Source organism: Esox lucius, chromosome 24, assembly GCF_011004845.1.
Source record: "Esox lucius isolate fEsoLuc1 chromosome 24, fEsoLuc1.pri, whole genome shotgun sequence".
Taxonomy (NCBI): domain Eukaryota; kingdom Metazoa; phylum Chordata; class Actinopteri; order Esociformes; family Esocidae; genus Esox; species Esox lucius.
The window spans coordinates 931,578-957,378 of NC_047592.1; the positions used below are offsets into that span (position 1 = coordinate 931,578).

A 25,801-nucleotide genomic window follows, 5' to 3' on the forward strand; every position below is an offset into this window, starting at 1 on the left:
AAGTATAAAGAAAATACCATTAAATAAAATTAAATATGAATATATTACAGCAGACACAACTGACAACTGGGGTGGCAAGACATTTTTTAGGGTGGCAGGTGCCATCCCAGAGGTTTTACCAGTGTATCTACCTGACTGGGTCTTAACGGAACTATCTACATGAGATGGTCTGGGCTATTCTTTACAGAACTATCTGAAAAGGACTTGGCCTTCTATACAGAACTATATTTCTAACAGAACTGCATCTTCTTTGAATAACTATATATTTATTGTGGTTTTTGGCTCTGTTTTCCTGTACTTCAGATTTTACATTATACAATCATTATCAGGTTAAAATGCAATGTGTCAGCTTTAATTTGTCAGTATTTTGTTATCATGTAAATAGTCCTCCATATTATAGGTTAGCAGATTTATTTGAACAAATTAATATAATCTATAACAGAGTATTTCTAGATGTTCCCTACTCTTTGCATGTGATAATTCAGTCTGCGACCTTTAGGTGCCCTGAAATGCCCTTGGTAGCAGTTACAGGGTTTTGGGTTGTTGTCCTGAGAAACAATGTGGTGCCGTCCAATGAGGTTACAGGTTGTATTTGTTTGTATTTGGTTGTATTTGAGAAGACAAGGTGTTTCTGTACACTTCTGAAAACATATGTTGCATTCGAACAAGGTTTACTAATTCTTTTTGACGTCACAGATCCAGCCGGGGAGACGAGACGATTCCCTCAGAACCACAACACCAATTCCAGGATGACCAATAGATGCCAGGATGACCAAAAGATCCCAGAGGGGCCAGGCAGGCAGATCTATCCAGAGATGATTCTAAGATGACAGAATAGCTGCGGTTTTTTGATGCCAGCTGTTTCCATAATCTCTGTTTGTTTAACAGTGCTGTTTGTTTAACAGTGGTGTACATAGAACTGTTATTGTTGCAGTTCAATAAACGCTTAAAATCTGCTCTGTGGTTTTATGAGGTGTTGTTTTTATGAACTCTGTAAAATGAGGTGGATTTTACATGAGGTCAGGAAAAAGCACTGGCATGTGTTTTTTAAGTCACGGTACACTAGTATACTTAAACACACAACAAAGGCCTTCAACATGGGCAGCATCAACAACGCCTTTAACAGTTTTAATGTCGTAGACTCAGTGGACATTCAGGAGTTCCTCCCAGGTGACACTCCTTCTACGGTTTTAATGTCGTAGACTCAGTGGACATTCTGGAGTTCCTCCCAGGTGACCGTCCTTCTACAGTTTTAATGTCGTAGACTCTGTGGACATTCAGGAGTTCCTCCCAGGTGACACTCCTTCTACGGTTTTAATGTCGTAGACTCAGTGGACGTTCTGGAGTTCCTCCCAGGTGTCCATCCTTATACGCTTTTAATTTTGTAGACTTGGTGGACATTCTGGAGTTCATCCCGGATGACATTGCTAGAGGAACGTCCACATTCGGGAAGCCAATTGACTGCTTCAACACATCCAGTAGATTCCCTCCACATGCTGCCAGTGAACTCACAGTTCATAACAGTTCATGATGGTTCATAAAATTTATGACACAGGGATGCCTTCTCTATCATTTTTCTGTGGTGCAGACGTTAGACCAGACAGACACCTGTTGTTTTGAAACAGGATACATCTTTATTAGGACATAACAGACGTTAGACCAGACAGACACCGGTTGTTATGAAACAGGATACATCTTTATTAGGACATAACAGCAGAACACAACGTCACTGGCTTGGCAGGTAACCATGACGTCACAGGAGGTTCAAGGTAATACTTCACCATTGAAGGTTCAAAGGTTATACTCAGAGAAATAAAACGAGGTAAACAAACAAAAAATAGATGCCATCGTCCAATAACGCTGCCTGGCACGACCTCTCACCTTGAATCCTTAAGCTCCACCCCCCATTTTGTGACATAATGTTTGATTGATTGCAGATACTGCAGTTTGATTGTAGGACAGTATTACTGTCATAATTATGGGAGTCACTGCTCCCAGTAATCAGCCTTACATCAGAACTTGGAGGTTGTTACTAATTATAACACTGACCTAGGATCAAATCATCAAACAGCCCTACATCAGAACCTGGAGGTTGTTACTAACCATAACACTGGTCTAGGACAAGATCATCAGACAGCCCTACATCAGAACCTGGAGGTTGTTACTAACCATAACACTGGTCTAGGACAAGATAATCAGACAGCCCTACATCAGAACCTGGAGGTTGTTACTAACCATAACACTGGTCTAGGACAATATCATCAGACAGCCCTACATCAGAACCTGGAGGTTGTTACTAACCATAACACTGATCTAGGATCAGATCATCAAACAGCCCTGCATCAGAACCTGCTGGTTGTTACTAACCAAAACACTGATCTAGGATCAGATCTGCCGGCACCAGTGTAAACACCAGACAGGATAGATATGAACTGACCTTTACCCTCTAACCCCGGCCACCAGGAAGAGAAGGGTTGAGTTAATAGGAGCCTACAGGGGTCTACAAAATGACACTATCCCATATAGAGGACACTACTTAGAGGACACTGCAGAGACAGATACGGGTTGAGACACAGGGGTTGTGTTCGATTCCCTTGGGGAGACAGTAAGTGAAGAGACCTCCAGGCCATCATTGATAAATAAAAAATGATTAGATTAACACTCAGGACAACTCCCAATGGACTAGATCATTGAATTGGACTAGAACACAAAACTGGACTAGATCATTGAACTGGACTAGAACACTATGCTAGACTTAAACAGTGTTGTGTGAACGCAGTGTAATTTGAAACTCATCCCCAGATTAGAAAATAATTACATACACACCCTGAGAGAGCGGTAGAGAGAGTGCAGATAGAAAAGAGGAGACAAGGAGAAAGAAAGAAAGAAAAGAGAGAGGGAGAGAAAGATATAGAATGTGGAAGAAAAAGGAGTGTCTGCCTACACCCGAGATACAGACAGAACATACATCTTAAATAGAACACCAGATTGTCCAGATCTATGTTCCAGAAGTCTCCACTCAGAGCGTTAGCATGTTAGAAGACAATGTCTATATTCCAGATGCCTCCACTCAGGGCGTTAGTATGTTAGAAAATGTTGTTTTTGTTACAGAAGTCTCCACTCCGAGCGTTAGCATGTTAGAATATGTTGTTTATGTTACAGAAGTCTCCACTCAGAGTGTTAGCATGTTAGAATATGTTGTTTATGTTACAGAAGTCTCCACTCAGAGTGTTAGCATGTTAGAATATGTTGTTTATGTTACAGAAGTCTCCACTCAGAGTGTTAGCATGTTAGAATATGTTGTTTATGTTACAGAAGTCTCCACTCAGAGTGTTAGCATGTTAGAATATGTTGTTTATATTCCAGATGCCTCCACTCTGAGCGTTAGCAGGTTAGAAGACAATGTCTATATTCCAGATGCCTCCACTCAGAGCGTTAGCATGTTAGAAGACGTTGTCTATGTTCCAGACGTCCCCACTCAGAGCGTTAGCGGCCCCTTGCAGTGTCCAGGTAAACAGTGCCAGTTGCCGTCGGAAACGGGCCTCGTTAAAGCTCCTTGGGTCAGAGGTCAGCAGCGAGAGGTGCTCGGACAGAGCACTTAAAGTGTGTTCTCCCCGACCGTGCAAGACATGACGGAACGGAGTCTCCACCACAGACACGTACTGGGAAAGGAAGTAGTACTCCACCTGGACACATTAAAGACACTAATATAACTCCACCTGGACCCATTAAAGACACTAATATAACTCCACCTGGACACATTAAAGACACTAATATAACTCCACCTGGACACATTAAAGACACTAATATAACTCCACCTGGACCCATTAAAGACACTAATATAACTCCACCTGGACACATTAAAGACACTAATATAACTCCACCTGGACACATTAAAGACACTAATATAACTCCACCTGGACCCATTAAAGACACTAATATAACTCCACCTGGACACATTAAAGACACTAATATAACTCCACCTGGACACATTAAAGACACTAATATAACTCCACCTGGACCCATTAAAGACACTAATATAACTCCACCTGGACACATTAAAGACACTAATATAACTCCACCTGGACACATTAAAGAAACTAATATAACTCCACCTGGACACATTAAAGGCACTAATATAACTCCACCTGGACACATTAAAGACACTAATATAACTCCACCTGGACACATTAAAGACACTAATATAACTCCACCTGGACACATTAAAGACACTAATATAACTCCACCTGGACACATTAAAGACACTAATATAACTCCATCTGGACACATTAAAGACACTAATATAACTCCACCTGGACACATTAAAGACACTAATATAACTCCACCTGGACACATTAAAGACACTAATATAACTCCACCTGGACACATTAAAGAAACTAATATAACTCCACCTGGACACATTAAAGACACTAATATAACTCCACCTGGACACATTAAAGAAACTAATATAACTCCACCTGGACACATTAAAGACACTAATATAACTCCACCTAGACACATTAAAGACACTAATATAACTCCACCTGGACACATTAAAGACAATAATATAACTCCACCTGGACAGTAAAGACACAAATATAACCTTGCCTTTAAAAGAAAAGCAAGTACAACAGTGAGATATTACACCTACACAAACCACACCCACACACACCCACACATACCCACCCACCCACCCACATACCCACACACACACACACACACACCCACACCCACACACAAATACCCACCAACACACCCACACACATACCCACACACACACCCACACACACACCCACCTACACACCCACACACATACCCACACACACACCCACACACCCCTAAACACCCACACACACTCACACATACCCATACAAACCCACCCACAAATGCGCAAATACACCCACCCACCCTCACACACCCACACACCCACCCACATACATACCCACACACACACACACCCACACAAAAGCCACACAGCCACCCACCCACCCACACCCACCCACACACATACCCTCATGATGCGTGTGTTGTAGATGCGTATCATGGTCTCATCCTGTATGTCTGAGTTCAGTATGTCCTCCTTCAGGGTTTTGGCTGCCCGACTGTAATCCCCTCTGGCACTGAACACCCACTGGGGAGAGAGACCCCGCGCCTGCAGGAGAATATAGGGCTTTAACACTCAAAACACCCACTGGGGAGAGAGACCCCGCGCCTGCAGGAGAACATGAGACTTTAACACTCAAAACACCAACTGGGGAGAGAGACCCCGCGCCTGCAGGAGAACATGAGACTTTAACACTCAAAACACCAACTGGGGAGAGAGACCCCGCGCCTGCAGGAGAACATGAGACTTTAACACTCAAAACATCCACTGGGGAGAGAGACCCCGCGTCTGCAGGAGAACATGAGACTTTAACACTCAAAACATCCACTGGGGAGAGAGACCCCGCGTCTGCAGGAGAACATGAGACTTTAACACTCAAAACATCCACTGGGGAGAGAGACCCCGCGTCTGCAGGAGAACATGAGACTTTAACACTCAAAACATCCACTGGGGAGAGAGACCCCGCGTCTGCAGGAGAACATGAGACTTTAACACTCAAAACATCCACTGGGGAGAGAGACCCCGCGTCTGCAGGAGAACATGAGACTTTAACACTCAAAACCCCCACTGGGGAGAGAGACCCCGCGTCTGCAGGAGAACATGAGACTTTAACACTCAAAACATCCACTGGGGAGAGAGACCCCGCGCCTGCAGGAGAACATGGGACTTTAACACTCAAAACATCCACTGGGGAGAGAGACCCCGCGTCTGCAGGAGAACATGAGACTTTAACACTCAAAACATCCACTGGGGAGAGAGACCCTGCGTCTGCAGGAGAACATGAGACTTTAACACTCAAAACATCCACTGGGGAGAGAGACCCCGCGCCTGCAGGAGAACATGGGACTTTAACACTCAAAACATCCACTGGGGAGAGAGACCCAGCGCCTGCAACCTGCGTGAAGTTGGCCCCCCCACCAACGCAAAACGTCGTCAAACTATGCTCGTTCGTTTGTGCTCCGTTTGTGCTGGTTTGTGTTGTAAAAAGTTTCGTTTGTGCTGCTTCCGTTTTTTAGATATTAACATAATATTTTTAGTTCAATCTGAGGTCAACCAGCCCCCCCACATTCTCCAAATTCACCCAAAATAGTCTCGTTCGTTTGTGCTACGTTTGTGCTGGTTTGTGCTGTAAAAAGTTTTGTTTGTGCTGCTTCGGTATTTTAGATATTACAATAATATTTTTAGGTCAATCTGAGGTGAACCAGCCCCCCCACATTCTCCAAATTCACCCAAAATAGTCTCGATCGTTTGTGCTACGTTTGTGCTGGTTTGTGCCGGTAAAAGTTTCGTTTGTGCTGCTTTGGGTTTTAAAATATTCGACATTGAATTATAGACGATGACGTCACCAGCCCCCCCCACATTATCCAAATTCACCCAAAATAATCTCGTTCGTTTGTGCTTCGTTTGTGCTGGTTTGTGCCGGTAAAAATTTCGTTTGTGCCGCGTTGGGTTTTAAAATATCAGAAATGTAATCAAATTAATATTTAGGCCTATAGGCTACAAACAAGGCTCACTGAATAAAATAGATTAATCAATGGTCACAAGATCAAAAATAGTCAGACAGCTCTGTATTTTGGTTTGTAGTTAGTCAGTAGCCTATAGCCTATGAGCATTTTATTTCGGTTTTGTCTATTCAATCTCTAAAATGTTAGATGCTAATAAAGATGATTTAATAGAACATCATGCAATTTCTTATCAGTTTTTTTGTAGTCCTGTAGTGTTTAATAAAAACGTAATGTTTTTCTTTTATTAGGCCTATGTCACTCTTATCTTCTGCTACTCTATGAGCAAAATGGATTTGTGCGCGTGTGCCATCAAGTCATAGTTTAAATGTAACTTCAGCATTTTTGGGCAAGAAAACAGCTAAACTATCCTCGAGGTGAGCACACTTTTAAAGTAGAATTGACGAAGACGTTCTGTCATCACACAATTTGTTCAATAAACAATTATCCTCACTTCAGTGTCTTGTGATTGTATTTTATTTTTACGAGTCTCATCTGCTACACTCCACTCCCACCGCAAGTGACACTTCCATTCAAGAATGCTCTTGTATAAAATTGTGTAGAGTTAGTGGAGAAAAGGTCGATATAAATCAAACTACAAAAGTCGTTACTAATCCAAATTTCTGAACATTGTAAGTATACATTGTTTTAAAACTGTCTGTTACAATACTAGTAGCTGCAAGAATATTGTACAACATTCAAGAGAGCTAACCTTGTTATTGAACAGAAACCTCAATAATAAGACTTCTATTACTAATTTAGCTATGAAATGCTATTTACAGTTGCACAAAGTTTCATTTTAGTATTAAAAAACGACCATGGGTGCAACTGTATTTAACATTTCATAGCTAAATTAGTGATAGTGTTAGCAATGAATTTTCAGTTCAATAGAAAATGACAATCTAGGGGTGAACATTACCATATTTGGTCCTAATATAAGATATATTATCCATCTACATTATCCTTACTATATTATATGATCATTATATTCAGACCAATACAGTAATATATTAAAACAAATTTACGCTGTACATGATATTATTTGGAATCAGAATAATTGAGGGTAATTATGTTTTGCTTATGCCAGATGCCCAAAAAACCAGCAGTCGACAGGGATTCCATTTTCACAGTCCTGTGTTCATCAAAAGAGGCACAAACCAGCACAAACGAAGCACAAACGAACAAGATTATTTTGGGTGAATTTGGAGAATGTGGGGGGGCTGGTGACGTAATCGTCTATAATTCAATGTCGAATATTTTAAAACCCAACGCAGCACAAACGAAACTTTTACCGGCACAAACCAGCACAAACATAGCACAAACGAACGAGCATAGTTTGACGACGTTTTGCGTTGGTGGGGGGGCAAACTTCACGCAGGTGCGCCTGCAGGAGAACATGGGACTTTAACACTCCAAACACCAACTGGGGAGAGAGACACCACGTCTGACATGATTCATATATATAAACTGAGCAGGACTCTGGGGCACATGGTTCTCCTCCACAAGAGGAGAAGCCGCCCATAGCTGAAACAGAGCTCCGTTTTGGACCTGCTGAGTGTCCACAAAGAGTGTGTGTGTTAGATACCTGCAGTTCTGCAGAGTACTTGTTGAGCTGAGTGCTGAAATGCAGTGCACTCTGGGAGTAGGAAGTGATTTGCAGAGGCAGGATGTGGTCATGAGCCAATCGCAGCACCATCAGGCCCACCAGCTCTGCAAGACTCCGCCCCACGACCCCCAGACGACCTCCGAGCACTTCCTGTAGTCTCCCAATGGTGTCCAATGGGGTGTTGATGAATGGGTAGACACGGGACTCCTGCAAACACACAGTGTTGAGGAGGGATGACGAGGGGTGGAATGGTGCGTTTATCCAAGGTTCATTACATTTGTACCAACACTTAATTTCCTTGAAATGAACACAATTATTATTACTTATATAAATAAAAACCAATGTGCCACTGTAGTAAACCAGCTGGACAATTCACTGTTAACTTGTGCTTTGGCTTGTTCATATAGTGTGTATAATACCTGTTTGTGACATAGGTAAAGGGACATAACCTGATCGTCATCCACAGTGTGTGGGCCCACTTCCACAGATATAACACAAAGGTCTCCTCTGATTTCTTTTGGTAAATCCTAGACTGCTGCTTAGGGCTGATTGAATGTGTTGGGGAGACACATTCAAAAGTGGTTTCTTGCCTTTGTGTTTAAGTGTTGCTCTGGGAATATTGATACTGGGGCGATGTTGGCGTAGAGGTGTTTCAAAGAGAGCAGAGAGCATGCTTTTGAAGAAGAGGAGAGAAAGGGATGAGTTGTGGATGAGTTTATAGGAGAGGAAAAGAGAGGGATGAATTTATAGGAGAGGAAAAGAGAGGGCTGAGTTTATAGGTGAGGAAGAGAAAGGGATGAGTTTATAGGAGAGGAAAAGAGAGGGCTGAGTTCATAGGTGAGGAGGAGAAAGGGATGAGGTTCTAGGTGAAGATGAGTTGTACCTCAGTGAAGCGGAGCTCCATAGCAGGAACTCCTCCAAAGGCTGTGAAGCTGTACGCCCCGCTGTTCAGATACAATGACTTTATACTGGAGGGAGAGAGACCCGCTGTTCAGATACAATGACTTTATACTGGAGGGAGAGAGACCCACTGTTCAGATACAATTACTTTATACTGGAGGGAGAGAGACCAGCTGTTAAGATACAATGACTTTATACTGGAGGGAGAGAGACCCACTGTTCAGATACAATGACTTTATACTGGAGGGAGAGAGACCCACTGTTCAGATACAATGACTTTATACTGGAGGGAGAGAGACCCACTGTTCAGATACAATGACTTTATACTGGAGGGAGAGAGACCCACTGTTCAGATACAACGACTTTATACTGGAGGGAGAGAGACCAGCTGTTAAGATACAATTACTTTATACTGGAGGGAGAGAGACCCACTGTTCAGATACAATTACTTTATACTGGAGGGAGAGAGACCCACTGTTCAGATACAATGACTTTATACTGGAGGGAGAGAGACCCACTGTTCAGATACAATGACTTTATACTGGAGGGAGAGAGACCCGCTGTTCAGATACAATGACTTTATACTGGAGGGAGAGAGACCCACTGTTCAGATACAATGACTTTATACTGGAGGGAGAGAGACCCGCTGTTCAGATACAATGACTTTATATTGGAGGGAGAGAGACCAGCTGCAGAGAGAGAGGTGCTCTAAAAAAGATATTGACTCACCTCTTCCACTGTCCCCCCTCTCTCTCAGCCTGACTGTAGATAGACTGACCTGCATGTCTAGGATGTTCCACCTGGACACACACACACACACAGACACACACACACAGACACATACAGACACACACACACACACACACACACACACAGACACACACACACAGACACATACAGACACACACACACACACACACAGACACACACACACACACACACACACACACACACACACACACAGAGACACACACACACACAGACACACACACACACACAGACACACACACACACACACACACACACACACACACAGACACACACACACACACACACACACACATACAGACACACACACACACACACACACACACTACATGATACACACACCAAGCGTTGTGACATCCATGCTGTGTATGCTGTCCATGTGTATTCATATGACTCATCCATGCTGTGTATGGTGTCTGTGTGTATTCATATGACTCATCCATGCTGTGTATGCTGTCCATGTGTATTCATATGACTCATCCATGCTGTGTATGCGGTCTGTGTGTATTCATATGGCTCATCCATGCACTGTATCCTGTCTGTGTGTATTCATATGGCTCATCCATGCTGTGTATGCTGTCTGTGTGTATTCATATGACTCATCCATGCTGTGTATGGTGTCTGTGTGTATTCATATGACTCATCCATGCTGTGTATACTGTCCATGTGTATTCATATGACTCATCCATGCTGTGTATGGTGTCTGTGTGTATTCATATGACTCATCCATGCTGTGTATGCTGTCCATGTGTATTCATATGACTCATCCATACTGTGTATGCGGTCTGTGTGTATTCATATGGCTCATCCATGCACTGTATCCTGTCTGTGTGTATTCATATGGCTCATCCATGCTGTGTATGCTGTCTGTGTGTATTCATATGGCTCATCCATGCACTGTATCCTGTCTGTGTGTATTCATATGACTCATCCATGTTGTGTATGCTCTCTGTGTGTATTCATATGACTCATCCATGTTGTGTATGCTGTCTGTGTGTATTCATATGACTCATCCATGTTGTGTATGCTGTCTGTGTGTATTCATATGACTCATCCATGTTGTGTATGCTGTCTGTGTGTATTCATATGACTCATCCATGCTGTGTATGCTGCCGTCCGTATTCATATGACATATCCATGCTGTCTGTGTGTATTCATATGACCCATTGATGCTGTGTAGGCTGTCTGTGTGTATTCATATGACTCAACTAAATTGTTTGTGTGTATTTATATGACTCATCCATGCTGTGTATGCTGCCATGCGTATTCATATGACTCATCCATGCTGTCTGTGTGTATTTAATGTTACCAGTTTGATGGTTGACTCTACGAGGTCGGCCAGGAGAGGGCTGGTGAAGGCTGACAGGTTGTCATCACCTGACGATAACAACAACATTTAGATATCATTAACACAGCTGTACATCTGTTGTCCTGGTAACGGTCCTGTGGTGTAGCTGCGGGTTTTACCCATAACTGCCTGGTCCAGGCTGAAGTATGCCACTGCCTTCAGGTGGAGCATGGACAGGTAACCCTGGAAACCACAGGAAACCTCAGTTAATACTTTATTCACGCAAAAAACGTCCAAGAGGTATAATTCTAAATTAAACTTCATCCAACAATAATTATTATTTCAACTATGATGTATTATTTACTATTTTAAGCTTTCCTTTCCATTTCCTTTATGAAATATAAACGTTGATGGTTTCAGGTGTCATTGCAGAAAGGAATTTAGGAGGCAGCCTTTCGTTTAGATTAATTAGGATGCATCTACTGATCCAAACTAGAACAAGAGAAATCAGTTTCAGAGGTCAAAGGTTAGGGGCTGGAGACAGCCTAAGAGAAATCAGTTTCAGAGGTCAAAGGTTAGGGGCTGGAGACAGCCTAAGAGAAATCAGTTTCAGAGGTCAAAGGTCAGGGGCTGGAGACAGCCTAAGAGAAATCAGTTTCAGAGGTCAAAGGTCACGGGCTGGAGACAGCCAAAGGAAGGGAACCCACCTCCAGCCACTCAGTGGCACCAACGTTCCCAAAGTCTCCAGCATCCCAACTCACAAACAACAGACTTCTCCTGGGGAAGAACCCTAGATATAACAGATATCAGATAGAGAGACTGTTATAGTCATGAGTGTTTTGATCATGTTATAGTCATGGTTGTGTTTTGGTCATGTCATAGTCATGGATGTGTTTTTGGTCATGTTACAGTCATGGATGTGTTTTGGTCATGTTACAGTCATAGTTGTGTAGTGGTCATGTTATAGTCATAGTTGTGTAGTGGTCATGTTATAGTCATGGTTGTGTTTTGGTCATGTTACAGTCATGGTTGTGTAGTGATCATGGTTGCGTTGTGGTTATGTCACATTTGGGCTGTAGTTGTGTTGTGGTCATGGTTGTGTAGTGGTCATGGTTGTGTTGTGGTTATGTCACATTCGGGCTGTAGTTGTGTTGTGGTCATGGTTGTCTCTACCGTTCTTCACCATGTGGCTGAAGGTCCTAGCCAACTCCAGGAGGACAGCTGTTCCCACCCCAGACTTGACGGCTCCTGGTCCCCAGGCATCCCTCTGAGCCCCCATGATGATGTACTGGTCTACCAGGGCCACAGCGGACCAGAGTTAATGCAGAAGAACCAGAAGATACGACGTCATAACTGTCAACCCTCCCCTCTCTCCAACCTCTCTCCTCCCACTCTCCTCCCTCTCTCCTCCCCTCTCTCCTCCCTCTCTCCTCCCACTCTCCTCCCTCTCTCCTCCCTCTCTCCTCCCACTCTCCTCCCTCTCTCCTCCCACTCTCCTCCCCTCTCTCCTCCCTCTCTCCTCCCTCTCTCCTCCCTCTCTCCTCCCTCTCTCCTCCCACTCTCTGTCCCCTTCCCTGGCTCACCAGGTTCGATCCGTCCCTCCAGAGAGGAGAAGATGTTGTTCAGTAGTGTGGGCTTCATGATGTTGTAGACGCCCATCCTGACCTTGCGTCCGTCCCCAGAGCTGAAGCCTGGCCCCAGGACGCAGCGGACATAGGGCAGCCGACCCTGCCACCCCCGCGGGCACGCCAGACCACTCAGCTGACTGGGGACGCCACACACACACACAGAAAGGTGCTTGGCTTTCTATTCAGAAAAAAAATCTTATTTCCTTCATTATTTTATATTTTATTAGGTTCTTTGCTAAAATTATTTATTAGCAGTATTTTTTATTAATACCTGGCAACCTAGAGCATTCTGTACGGAACTATTTTGGATTATCTGAGAAATAACCTTTCGGGTCCTGATTAAAGAACCTTATAAAAATGAGGTAAGAAATAGAAGCCATATGTTTCACAGTTGTTTGACACTTTTACCTTTAAGTGGCATTAATCAATTGGTACCACTTTATTTGACAAGATGGAAATAACAAGGTAATAACTGGGTTATTTCCAGGAAACAACACAGAAACAAAAAGGAAACAACTGGGTAACAACATGGTAACAACATGGTAACAACATGGTAACTACACATCAATAGTAAGCATTGTATCACTGTAACATCCCCTTTACTTACCTGTTAGCTCCTTATTACCTTGTATCACTGTAACATCCCCTTTACTTACCTGTTAGCTCCATATTACCTTGTATCACTGTAACATCCCCTTTACTTACCTGTTAGCTCCATATTACCTTTTATCACTGTAACATCCCCTTTACTTACCTGTTAGCTCCATATTACATTGTGTCACTGTAACATCCCCTTTACTTACCTGTTAGATCCATATTACCTTGTATCACTGTAACATCCCCTTTACTTACCTGTTAGATCCATATTACCTTGTATCACTGTAACATCCCCTTTACTTACCTGTTAGCTCCATATTACATTGTGTCACTGTAACATCCCCTTTACTTACCTGTTAGCTCCATATTACCTTGTATCACTGTAACATCCCCTTTACTTACCTGTTAGCTCCATATTACCTTGTGTGTCTGTAACATCCCCTTTAATGGCTGGAGTTTGACCCTGCAAACTAAAGCACAGAGCTTCCCTCCTATGACCTTGCTATTTATCAGTTGTTTCTCCATAATTTCAACACTGTTTCCGTTTTACGTCATAAGTAGTTGCAGTGAAACGGCCAGGCTTTGTCCCTGCAAACTTAAGTGTTGAGATTGCAAGGAAACAACTGATAAATAGCAAGGTAATAGGTGGGGAGATTTGCTTTAGTTTGCAGGCACAATAACCGTCCATTACACTGTAACAAAATGGGTACCAATCAAGGAATTAACCAGTTGCCAGAGAAACAAAACAACATCTGTTAAGCACTTTGAGACAACTGCTGATGTGCATCAGTTTGTTAGATCAGAGGGAGAGGTGAGGTTTACCTGAGCAGCTTGGAGGCTACGTTGGCACTGATTGGCTGAACTGGAATGACTGGCAGCCCGGAAGACTGGGTTGGTGGGAACTGGGTGTGGTTAAATGAGGGGAAGCCAGGGGTGAAGGGGTCACCTGAGCCCAGGTGGACCTGTTGATTGGACAAAAGAGCATACATGTAATAAAATAATAACATAAATTTTATTAACATACGTTTTCTGATATAGAGTTGTAGTTCTAACATACTAGTAACATAATAATAACATATTATTATGTGTTCTAATATAGAGGTTTAATTGTAACTTGTAACATATGTGTTCTAATATAGAGGTTTAATTGTAACTTGTAACATACGTGTTCTGATATAGAGGTTTAATTGTAACTTGTAACATACGTGTTCTGATATAGAGGTTTAGTTGTAACTTGTAACATATGTATTCTGATATAGAGGTTTAGTTGTAACTTGTAACATATGTGTTCTGATATAGAGGTTTAGTTGTAACTTGTAACACATGTGTTCTGATATAGAGGTTTAGTTGTAACTTGTAACATATGTGTTCTGATATAGAGGTTTAGATGTAACCTATAACATACATGTTCTGATATAGAGGTTTATTTCTATCCTGTAACATATGTGTTCTGATATAGAGGTTTAGTTTTAACATACATGTTCTGATCTAGAGGTTTAGTTGTAACATACATGTTCTGATATAGAGGTTTAGTTGTAACATACTTGTTCTGATATAGAGGTTTAGTTGTAACATACATGTTCTGATATAGAGGTTTAGTTGTAACATACATGTTCTGATATAGAGGTTTAGTTGTAACATACATGTTCTGATATAGAGGTTTAGTTGTAACATACATGTTCTGATATAGAGGTTTAGTTGTAACATACATGTTCTGATATAGCCGTGTAGCTGTTGAGCCCCAGGCGTCGAGGGTCCTGTGGGATGTCTGCTGGGTCGGGGTAGATCAAGGCTCCACCCGCTCCCGCCTTTTGGGCGAATAACACCTTCTCAGCATAACTAACCCCGCCCCCGACACGCATCATCACCACACAGCCTATTACAGACACCCCGGCAGACCGCAACCAATCAAAATCCTCCTGGCGGCCATAATTCACATACACCAAGCCCCCCTGCAGGGAGAGACAGGTAGTCAGAGAGGAACTGTGAAGTACCGTCAACACACACACACACACACACACACACACAGACACAGTTACCGTGGCGGTGCCTATGGCGCTGTAGGCACAGTATGAATCAGGGTCCTCCAGAGGAATCTCCTCCAACATCTCCTCTCCCTCAGCATCCACTATCCACAGAGAGTTCCTCTGGGTCCTACAGACACATCATATACACAGAGAGTTCCTCTGGGTCCTACAGACACATCATATACACAGAGAGTTCCTCTGGGTCCTACAGACACATCATATACACAGAGAGTTCCTCTGGGTCCTACAGACACATCATATACACAGAGAGTTCCTCTGGGTCCTACAGACACATCATATACACAGAGAGTTCCTCTGGGTCCTACAGACACATCATATCCACAGAGAGTTCCTCTGGGTCCTACAGACACATCATATACACAGAGAGTTCCTCTGGGTCCTACAGACACATCATATACACAGAGAGTTCCTCTGGGTCCTACAGACACATCATATCCACAGAGAGTTCCTCTGGGTCCTACAGACACATCATATCCACAGAGAGTTCCTCTGGGTCCTACAGACACATCATATACACAGAGAGTTCCTCTGGGTCCTACAGACACATCATATCCACAGAGAGTTCCTCTGGGTCCTACAGACACATCATATCCACAGAGAGTTCCTCTGGGTCCTACAGACACATCATATACACAGAGAGTTCCTCTGGGTCCTACAGACACATCATATACGCAGAGAGTTCTTCTGGGTCCTACAGACACATCATATACACAGAGAGTTCCTCTGGGTCCTACAGACACATCATATACACAGAGAGTTCCTCTGGGTCCTACAGACATATCATATACACAGTTCCTCTGGGTCCTACAGACACACATCCTAAGAGATCGTAGAAATGTATGTGTTGGAAGATGGACTAGTTTCTAGACCACAAACACACACAGACACACACACGGACACACACACACCTCCTAGGTCTACCTGGAGGGGAACTGTAGGGTGGCGTAGTGAGAGTCTGTCCAGGTGTGGTCCATGTGAAGGTCTTTAAACATCTCCAGAATCTCTGCTGCCAGCGCCGTCCCCTCCGAGGACCCCGATGGGTGAGTCGTCCTGCTCACCCGCCTGACCACAAATACACACTTAGAAACCTCTTAGCCATGTCCCGTCAGACAGTGACAGAAGACCTCCGATCATCGTTCTTGATCACACACACAAAAACTGGAAAACACTAAGCAGACAACAACATTAAGGGCTATTTACCCAAAAATATAGACCACTTCTACAAATATTTCATCTCTATTCTTTAGTCAAGTTGCAGAAAAAATTCTGCCCTACAATCCAGAAAGCCCTGTGCTGTTGAGGGCAAACTAAACAAAATTATGGAATTCGCAGACTACACATTTAAATGAGCCATTATTAAACACTTCAACGTGTTCCTCAGCTTTGGGAAATCCTTTACAGTTTCATCAACCAAATGGAGATCATCAACAGCATCCTCTGTGAAATCAATAACCTGACACAATGTGAAAAGGTTTCTTACCAGACGTCTGGATAACAAACCCAGTTAACATGTTCTAAACTTTTGACATAATTTTGGAAGTCCCATATCTGTAGGGTGAAACACTTTGCCTGCCCTTGTCACAGGAAATGGCCAGTGGATCACATTAATACTTAAATATTTCTCTCGTCGTTAATAGTTTAAATGCACATTGTTACAACACTGCCCTAAACTAATGATTTTAAATGTGATTTCAGATTTTTCCTAATTTCAATGTTATACATGCTCTGGCAATGTAAACAAATGTTGGCTACTGAAATGTAAATGACAAGACAGTCTTACCTGACAGTGAATTGAAATGTAAATGACCAGACAGAGTCTTACCTGATAGTGAATTGAAATATAAATGACCAGACAGAGTCTTACCTGATAGTGAATTGAAAGGTAAATGACCAGACAGTCTTACCTGACAGTGAATTGAAATATAAATGACCAGACAGTCTTACCTGATAGTGAACTGAAATGTAAATGACCAGACAGTCTTACCTGATAGTGAACTGAAATGTAAATGACCAGACAGTCTTACCTGATAGTGAATTGAAATGTAAATGACCAGACAGTCTTACCTGATAGTGAATTGAAATGTAAATGACCAGACAGTCTTACCTGATAGTGGCCTCAATCTTCTCATCCTGGAGGTATTTCTTCAACATGTCTCGTAGTTCCCCGGGGTACATCCCCGCCGTCGGGTAATGGTCTATTCCAGGCTTATCCTCTACAGGGACCATCTCCCCCACCTCACCGCAGTAGTGGCACGAACCACGGAATGCCACATAGCCCAATAGAAAAGCTGTACAGGCAACAGAGCCCCGCCCCCCTGGACTCTCAAAGCCAATCATATCACAGGTATCTTACTTTTAAGGGTTTAGTCTACTCATTCTGGCTTTTGACACCTAAACCACCCTGTACTAGCTAATACTAACAGTTAGGGTTAGGATTAAGTATTATGGGTTACATTAAGGCTTAGGATTAGGCATTACGGGTTACATTAAGGTTAAGGATTAGGCATTCTATGTTACAATAAGGGTTCGGATTAGGCCTTATGGGTTACATTAAGGTTTAGGATTAGGCCTTATGGGTTACATTAAGGTTAAGGATTAGGCATTATATGTTACAATAAGGGTTCGGATCAGGCCTTATGGGTTACATTAAGGTTAAGGATTAGGCATTACGGGTTACATTAAGGTTAAGGATTAGGCATTATATGTTACAATAAGGGTTCGGATCAGGCCTTATGGGTTACATTAAGGGCCGGTTTCGCAGACACAGATTAAGCCTAGTCTAGGCCTAAAACAACAAGCTCAATGGAGTTTTCTATGGAACTAGATTTTTTTAGTCCTAGACTAGGCTTAATCCATCTCTGCGAAACCGGCCCTAAGGGTTAGGTATTATGGGTTACATTAAGAGTTAGGATTAGCTATTATGGGTTACATTAAGGGTTAGGATTAGGTATTATGGGTTACATTAAGGGTTAGGATTAGGTATTATGGGTTACATTAAGAGTTAGGATTAGGTATTATGGGTTACATTAAGGGTTAGGATTAGGTATTATGGGTTACATAAGTGAATATTAGTAGCAAACAGAGAAACAGGTAGATCAATGTTACCTGTAGTGAATATGAATAGTGAACAGAAAACAGGTAGATCAGTGTTACCTGTAGTGAATATTAGTAGTGAACAGAGAAACAGGTAGATCACTGTTTTTCGACGATGCTGTGGTTGCTGTACTACTAAGGCTGTGATGTCACTGTTCGGCTCCGCCTCCAGATCCTCATCGGGTTCTGGTTGGTCAGGCTTCATCTCAGTCCCACCCATCTCATTACCCTCAGACCCTCCCAATGGACGACGACGATAGACAAAGCAGGAAGTGTGGGAGGAGGGCTGGAGAGAAACAGACAGTATTTGGCTTAAACAACATAATCTAAATTATATCACCTATTGGAAAGATGCCACAAATAGTTCAATGCACAAAGCTTTAAGAAGTTTTCTGTCCCAAAACAATTACGAAGAAATTGCCGACGCATAAAAACAAAGAATATGATATAAGATATGACCCTTTACCTGCTGGAGCAGTTTTCTGAGGGTGTCCATGGGTCAGCGAATCTGGGGGGTCATATGATGTAATATAACAGATCAGAGTGATTATGACATTGTGGTTTTCTTGTTTTCTGTCAATCTCCCCATCCATCTATTTGTTGCTCCGAGCGCGCACACACACACCCACACCCGCATCAACGCATCATTTTGAGAACTGATAGGCGACACGTTCTTTTCAGGTTTCAAGGTTTATTTGTCAAATGCACCGAACAACTCAGACAGGATTTAGACAGGTGGGACTTCCATATTGATGTGACAGGTGGGCGGGACATCCGGTTTGTAGGGTGGGACTTCCAGTATGATGTATGTTAGGGTGGGACTTCCTGTATGACGTATGTTAGGGTGGGACTTCCGGTATGACGTATGTTAGGGTGGGACTTCCTGTATGACGTATGTTAGGGTAGGACTTCCTGTATGACATATGTTAGGGTGGGACTTCCGGTATGACGTATGTTAGGGTGGGACTTCAGGAGTGACGTATGCATGTCCGGTGACTTTGTGATTTATGATTACATTGATGTGTCAGTGTTTGATGTTTTACAACGCCTGATGAGCAAACCAGACTAGTGTTATAACAGGTGGGTTATGTTTGATAATTAACAAATGGGGCTTAGGGTTCCGGAATGTTAATTAACAAATGGGCCTTAGGGTTCCGGAATGTTAAATTTCCAGGCAATAAATAAGTGTTGGGTCAGCGGTAAGATGTTTGGTGTTCAACAAAATGTTGCCAGGGTTCCACTGCCATGTGGTACAACAGATGGCCTAGAACCGGTGGTTGTTAACCTTTCATGTTTTATGGGTTGACTGGCGTGGTCTGTGTATTTAAACCACGCAGACATCAGTGATGGTCATTCATCTTCAACCCAGAGCTACCGGAGGTGGCATCTTATGAATTACCCGAAGGCCAAGAGTTTAAGGCTGGTGTGACTGATCAAATGGTTTTAATGTCGGATTATGGAACACCTTTCAAAAAGTGTTTTATCTGGGGCCAAAACAAGGCCTACATAATACAGTAGATGTACTGTTTAAAGTTGTCGAGGGGCTGAAAGAGTATGACTCTGTAAGATTGGAACTATTTCCAGAAAATGCCAGCGGGTTAGTTTGTGACCCTGAAGCCCCGCTAACACCGACCTCAACACAGCATAAAAACAGACAGACCGCCTGAGACTATCAAGCAGTCTGAAGAATTTAAGAAACATGTCTCAAGATAACAACCAAGTGGACATTGAAGAACCCAAGGCTGAGGACTGGCTGTGTGACGCCTGGGATGACAACGCTGAAGCCTTCTACGGAACCCCTGACCCAGACAGCTCGATTCCACCGGTATACCCAACAAGAAACTACCATTGGATTGACAGGGTTGGTGATCAACTAGGTCCTCTTAATCTGTCATACCTTTCAAATGCTTACAAGAGTTATCACAAAATGGACAAACACCTTGCACCAAAAGTTTTAAAGAACATCAAAGGAACATTGGGTATGATTCTGTAAAACGTTGTTGGGGCGGTTCTACACAAAGCATGCATTGGATGTGAAGTGGACCACCCGAGCCAGACAAGACTTCTTGTCTTGATCCGCCTGAGACCCATTTTGAAGACATCGGGAGACAGTTTAACACTGTGACTGAAACATGTGTTGGTCAAGGCTTTGAACGCATCAGGTTTTCACGCATCGATGACTGATGTTCATGTGGCTGCTGAGAACTTTCTGCATGAGCTCAAGTTGGAGCCGAACATCACCCAGAGACTGAGTGAGAACAGGGATGAGTACATGGACAAATTTAATGAGGATCCTGTATATGGTGCGACGAAAGCAAAGAGTCTGTTGTCTAAGGCCGGGTAACTTATATATGGAAGTTCTGCCTGCCATAAATCATAATTCTGACACATTATACCCTACATATGCTACTGACATGCTTGGCCAGTCCATCACCTTTACCCTCAGCTTCTTTAACAAGGCAGTGGTCGTCTTGGAGGTGTGTTTGGGTTCATTGTCATGTTGGAATACTGCCCTGTATACTGAACTGTATCTCCCCAGTGCCGGCAGCACTCATGCAGCCCCAGACCATGACACTCCCACCACCATGCTTGACTTCACCTGGTTGCCGCCACACACGCTTGACACCATCTGATCCAAATAGGTTTATCTTGGTCTCATCAGACCACAGGACATGGTTCCAGTATCCATGTCCTTTGTCAGCTGGTCTTAAGCAAACTGTTTGGGGGCTTTCTTGTGTATAATTTTTAGAAGAGGCTTCCTTCTGGGACAACAGCCATGCAGACCAATTTGATGCAGTGTGCAGTGTATGGTCTGAGCACTCTCAGGCTGACCCCTGCTTCTTATAGCCTAGGCCATCTTTATGTAGAGCAACAATTCTTTCTTTCCGATCCTCCGAGAGTCCTTTGCCATGAGGTGCCATGTTGAACATCCAGTGACCAGTATGAGGGAGTGAGAGAGCGATGACACCAAATTTAACACACCTGCTCCCCATTCACACCTGAGACCTTGTAACACTAGCAAGTCACATGACACCGGGAAGAATGGCTAATTGGGCCCAATATGGACATTTTCACTTAGGGGTGTACTCACTTTTGTTGCCAGCTGTTTAGACATTAATGGCTGTGTGTTGAGTTATTTTGCGGGGACAGCAAATGTACACTGTTATACAAGCTGTACACTCACTACTTTACAGCAAAATGTCATTTCCTCAGTGTTGTCACATTACAAAAATGTGAGGGCTGTACTCACTTTTGTGAGATACTGTATATATTCAGACTTGGGGGAGGATGCGCTACAGATTATGTCATCTTTCCCAAATGTGCAGGATGCTATATGCTTTAACAACAACAGTTAATTATTGAAGAGCTACAAATGCAACTGGCAAAATACATCCGGAAGTCATCTGATAAAACTTATAAACTTTAATGTTACTTAGTATTGATACTGAAGTGGCAAAAATATTGGTACCCTTTCACTTTTTTGTAAGTCACAATGTCTCACATTTGATTTAATAAAAACATAGCTTTTCATTTATGACTTAACATTCCTTTAAACACTCAAACAAAACTGTCCCGGATGAATATATTAGGACATTTATCCTAATATTTAGTTCCATTGTCTTAGACAATAACTGCAATCAAGCACTTTCTGTGCAAGTCAAGAAGGCCGTCCCATTCGTTATTCCACCCCTTACCCTTATAGCTTTCTTTTTGAGGTTGACTGCTCGCCAACGGTTTTACCACTGTCTGCACTGTGGTAAGGAGTACCTGGAGGATGGCAAAACCCCATTTGATCGTAAATACAGAAGTTGTAAAATTATTTCAATACGTTGAAAGGCTCTGTATTTGATCTGTATTTCGCACTAATACCTGTTATTACCCGGCCATTATAATAAGTGTCCCTTTGAATTAGCGCAAACACGGCTCTGAATCTTTTGTATTTTGTGTTTGGAGCCTTCCTACAATCAAGGTCTTTTTCTGTGGCGAGTATAACGAAAATGCTAATCTGTAGGCTGATAGGATTGTACCATGTCAAGCTGAATGCTTGTGTCACTCAGACTGATTTGGAAACATATTCATAGATTGTAGGGATGTGACTGTCGATTAGTTTAGTAGAAATGTTACTGACCATTTGACATCTTTGGAACTACTTATCAGGTAATTCAAAATGTAACTGCTTTTTTTGGGAAACCTGTTTTGCTTAAAACTTAATATTCTACAAAATGATTAAGCTTGAGTGAGCTTTTTGAAAGTCGATCAGTTTAAACATATTTAAACACAAGGGTCCATTCGGTACAACAGCACAGGCATAATAACATCACTATAGACTGGGAGGGGAGGGTCCAGACTTGCTCAACACCTGATTGGCCATAAAGGCATTTCTCTAGCTGTTCTACATCGTTGCTTCCCAGAGTTTGTATTCATAAACCAAAGTTAATTTCTTTTTTACATTTAGATATTTACTTAGACTGTAAGTGTCAAAACTTTTACCAAATATCAATTAGCAAACTTTCAGATTGAGTGTGACCAGTGTATCAGGTGGTATCAACAGAACTGGCCGCAAATGACTGACAGAATACACCACAAATCAAACAAAGCAATAGAAATGCCCTTTTTGTTAATGTCATTTTATTTGAAACAACTGTTTATTCATTTAAAAAATTCATGTTGCAATGTTATTTTTTGTTAGATCCTTATTATAGAATTAAGCACTGTTTAACAAGCTATAACATTATTATAAACTCTTTAAAAGCTATGTTGACAATATTTAGCATAGTATTTGTACTAAATGTAATTCAAAGTAATCAGATTGTACTGAGTTTGAGTAATCAAAAAGTTATTTTTACTGATTACAAATGTGGACAGGTAACTTGTAACTGTAACCTACCCAACCCTGGTGGTAAGTAACATGTACCTCCTACTACTGGATAGTGTGGTAACATGTACCTCCTACTACTGGATAGTGTGGTAACATGTACCTCCTACTACTGGATAGTGTGGTAACATGTACCTCCTACTACTGGATAGTGTGGTAACATGTACCTCCTACTACTGGATAGTGTGGTAACATGTACCTCCTACTACTGGATAGTGTGGATGTCCTACCTGACAGTCTCCAGATGTTCCTGGTCAGATTTCCTGGGGAACCCTGCCACCCCAAATGTGTGTGTGTTGTGTTGCTTGTGTTGTGTCTATTGGGTTGTTTTGTGCAAGTTAAACGGTGGCTCAGTAATCTGTCTCCTGATTGGCTGAGAATTGAGGTCAGAGGGCAGTGGAGTGTGTGGCGAGCAGACTGTTTGATTTGTTAACTTTATTAACAGCTCAGTAAACATAAACACACATTAGGACTGAATTCTAAACGGATTGTGAATTAGTCAAATGGAAAACAAACTAGTGCTAAAATAATAAGAGTGAAAATGTCACAATCTGACAAAATGAGTGTAACGGTTCCAACATTACTTAAACACACAAACTTGTGGCATTGATTCAGTCACTCTGTATAGAAACACAGAGCAATGACCTCAGTACAACCAAGGCCACACACACACACACACACACACACACACAGAACACCATCATACTGAACAGACAGCTCAGAAACACACCAAGGGCCGACCTCACTAAACCACTAAAACTATGAGACTTAACATGGTACAACAGGACAGACCATTGGCCAATCAGGACCCATCCATACCAGCTGGAATATAACACTCAGCCAAACAGAATTACAGTATGTCACTGAACACTAGGACACAAATCTCAGAGTATACACAGATTCAGGTGGAAGTAATGTCAGGTGTTGTAAGAGCTGTATTATTCGGTGTTAGTTATGTCAGGTGTTATAACAGCTGTATTGTCAGGTTTTAGTTCAGTGATGTGTCCTAACAGCTGTATTGTTAGGTATTAGTTCTGTAAGGTGTCCTAACAGCTGTATTGTTAGGTATTAGTTCTGTGATGTGTCCTAACAGCTGTATTGTCAGGTATTAGTTCTGTAAGGTGTCCTAACAGCTGTATTGTTAGGTATTAGTTCTGTAAGGTGTCCTAACAGCTGTATTTTCAGGTGTTAGTTATGTAAGGTGTCCTAACAGCTGTATTGTCAGGTATTAGTTCTGTAAGGTGTCCTAACAGCTGTATTGTCAGGTATTAGTTCTGTAAGGTGTCCTAACAGCTGTATTGTTAGGTATTAGTTCTGTCAGGTGTCCTAACAGCTGTATTGTTAGGTGCTAGTTCTGTAAGGTGTCCTAACAGCTGTATTGTCAGGTATTAGTTCTGTAAGGTGTCCTAACAGCTGTATTGTTAGGTATTAGTTCTGTGATGTGTCCTAACAGCTGTATTGTTAGGTATTAGTTCTGTAAGGTGTCCTAACAGCTGTATTGTTAGGTATTAGTTCTGTGATGTGTCCTAACAGCTGTATTGTTAGGTATTAGTTCTGTAAGGTGTCCTAACAGCTGTATTGTTAGGTATTAGTTCTGTAAGGTGTCCTAACAGCTGTATTGTCAGGTGTTAGTTATGTAAGGTGTCCTAACAGCTGTATTGTCAGGTGTTAGTTATGTAAGGTGTCCTAACAGCTGTATTGTTAGGTATTAGTTCTGTCAGGTGTCCTAACAGCTGTATTGTTAGGTGCTAGTTCTGTAAGGTGTCCTAACAGCTGTATTGTTAGGTATTAGTTCTGTCAGGTGTCCTAACAGCTGTATTTTTAGGTGCTAGTTATGTCAGATATTATAACAGTTGTATTAGAGGCTCACCCCCTGCTCTCTCTTCTTTCTCTCGGTGAGTCAACACGTCAAGTCTGATCTCTCCTCCAACTGTCACCACTCTGTCACCACCAACACTCATCCATCTCCCTCGCCCCCTCTCCCCCAGCTGGCCCCTCCTCTTCTTGTAGCCCTGACAGATGATAGGTGCCCAGACAGAACCTCCCTGTTAAGAGGCATGGCTAAAACCCATGAGCGGGAGAGATCGTGTTTGTTGCTGTCAGTAATGGTGTCACAAATTATTCACCTGACTATACATTTGTGACAGACCCCCCCACCCCCCCGCACTACACACACACTTGATTCTGTTAGACAGTCGGAAAATAAAACATTTATTAATTACAGTTATGAACAGATAAATATGCATTTATATTTTATAAAAGTCTCCCCCCCCCCCATCCGTGCCTCCCTCCCTCTCAGGCTTTGGTCTCCGTGTATCTCAGCGTCTCTGTCCATCTTCCAGGATGTGTCTACAGTCTGTCTCTTCCAGGATGTGTCTACAGTCTGTCTGT

The 25,801-nt window shown here is 42.5% G+C and overlaps 1 protein-coding gene across 3 annotated transcripts; it reads right to left on the reverse strand.

The window, feature by feature from the left end:
- Positions 1 to 1,674: 1,674 nt before the first annotated feature.
- On the reverse strand, positions 1,675 to 25,523 carry tfr2 (transferrin receptor 2). 3 transcript variants are annotated; one of them, XM_034290284.1, is made up of 18 exons: positions 25,281 to 25,523; positions 19,001 to 19,042; positions 18,595 to 18,820; positions 17,546 to 17,756; positions 16,363 to 16,503; positions 15,433 to 15,547; positions 15,103 to 15,345; positions 14,216 to 14,355; positions 12,752 to 12,933; positions 12,342 to 12,461; positions 11,876 to 11,958; positions 11,348 to 11,411; positions 11,190 to 11,257; positions 9,842 to 9,912; positions 9,096 to 9,180; positions 8,192 to 8,419; positions 5,012 to 5,152; positions 1,675 to 3,686 (listed from the first exon to the last, which is right to left on the reverse strand). In XM_034290284.1, exons 2-18 carry the CDS (start codon positions 19,028 to 19,030, stop codon positions 3,444 to 3,446), a joined length of 2,391 nt encoding a protein of 796 aa, XP_034146175.1. In that variant the 5' UTR covers positions 19,031 to 19,042; positions 25,281 to 25,523; the 3' UTR covers positions 1,675 to 3,443. The 3 variants fall into 3 exon arrangements, with proteins under 3 accessions (XP_034146175.1, XP_034146176.1, XP_034146177.1); XM_034290285.1 differs by having other exon boundaries at positions 17,546 to 17,729; positions 25,281 to 25,522; XM_034290286.1 differs by lacking the exons at positions 17,546 to 17,756; positions 18,595 to 18,820; positions 19,001 to 19,042; positions 25,281 to 25,523 and having other exon boundaries at positions 16,350 to 16,414.
- Positions 25,524 to 25,801: the final 278 nt, after the last annotated feature.

Coding starts and splice junctions, on each gene's coding strand:
- tfr2 (XM_034290284.1), bottom strand. CDS start 19,030: ATGGACACCCTCAGAAAACTGCTCCAGCAG. Junction 15,346..15,432: donor GCGCCATAGGCACCGCCACG/GTAACTGTGTCT, acceptor CTCTCCCTGCAG/GGGGGCTTGGTGTATGTGAA. Junction 3,687..5,011: donor ACAACACACGCATCATGAGG/GTATGTGTGTGG, acceptor TAATGTGTCCAG/GTGGAGTACTACTTCCTTTC.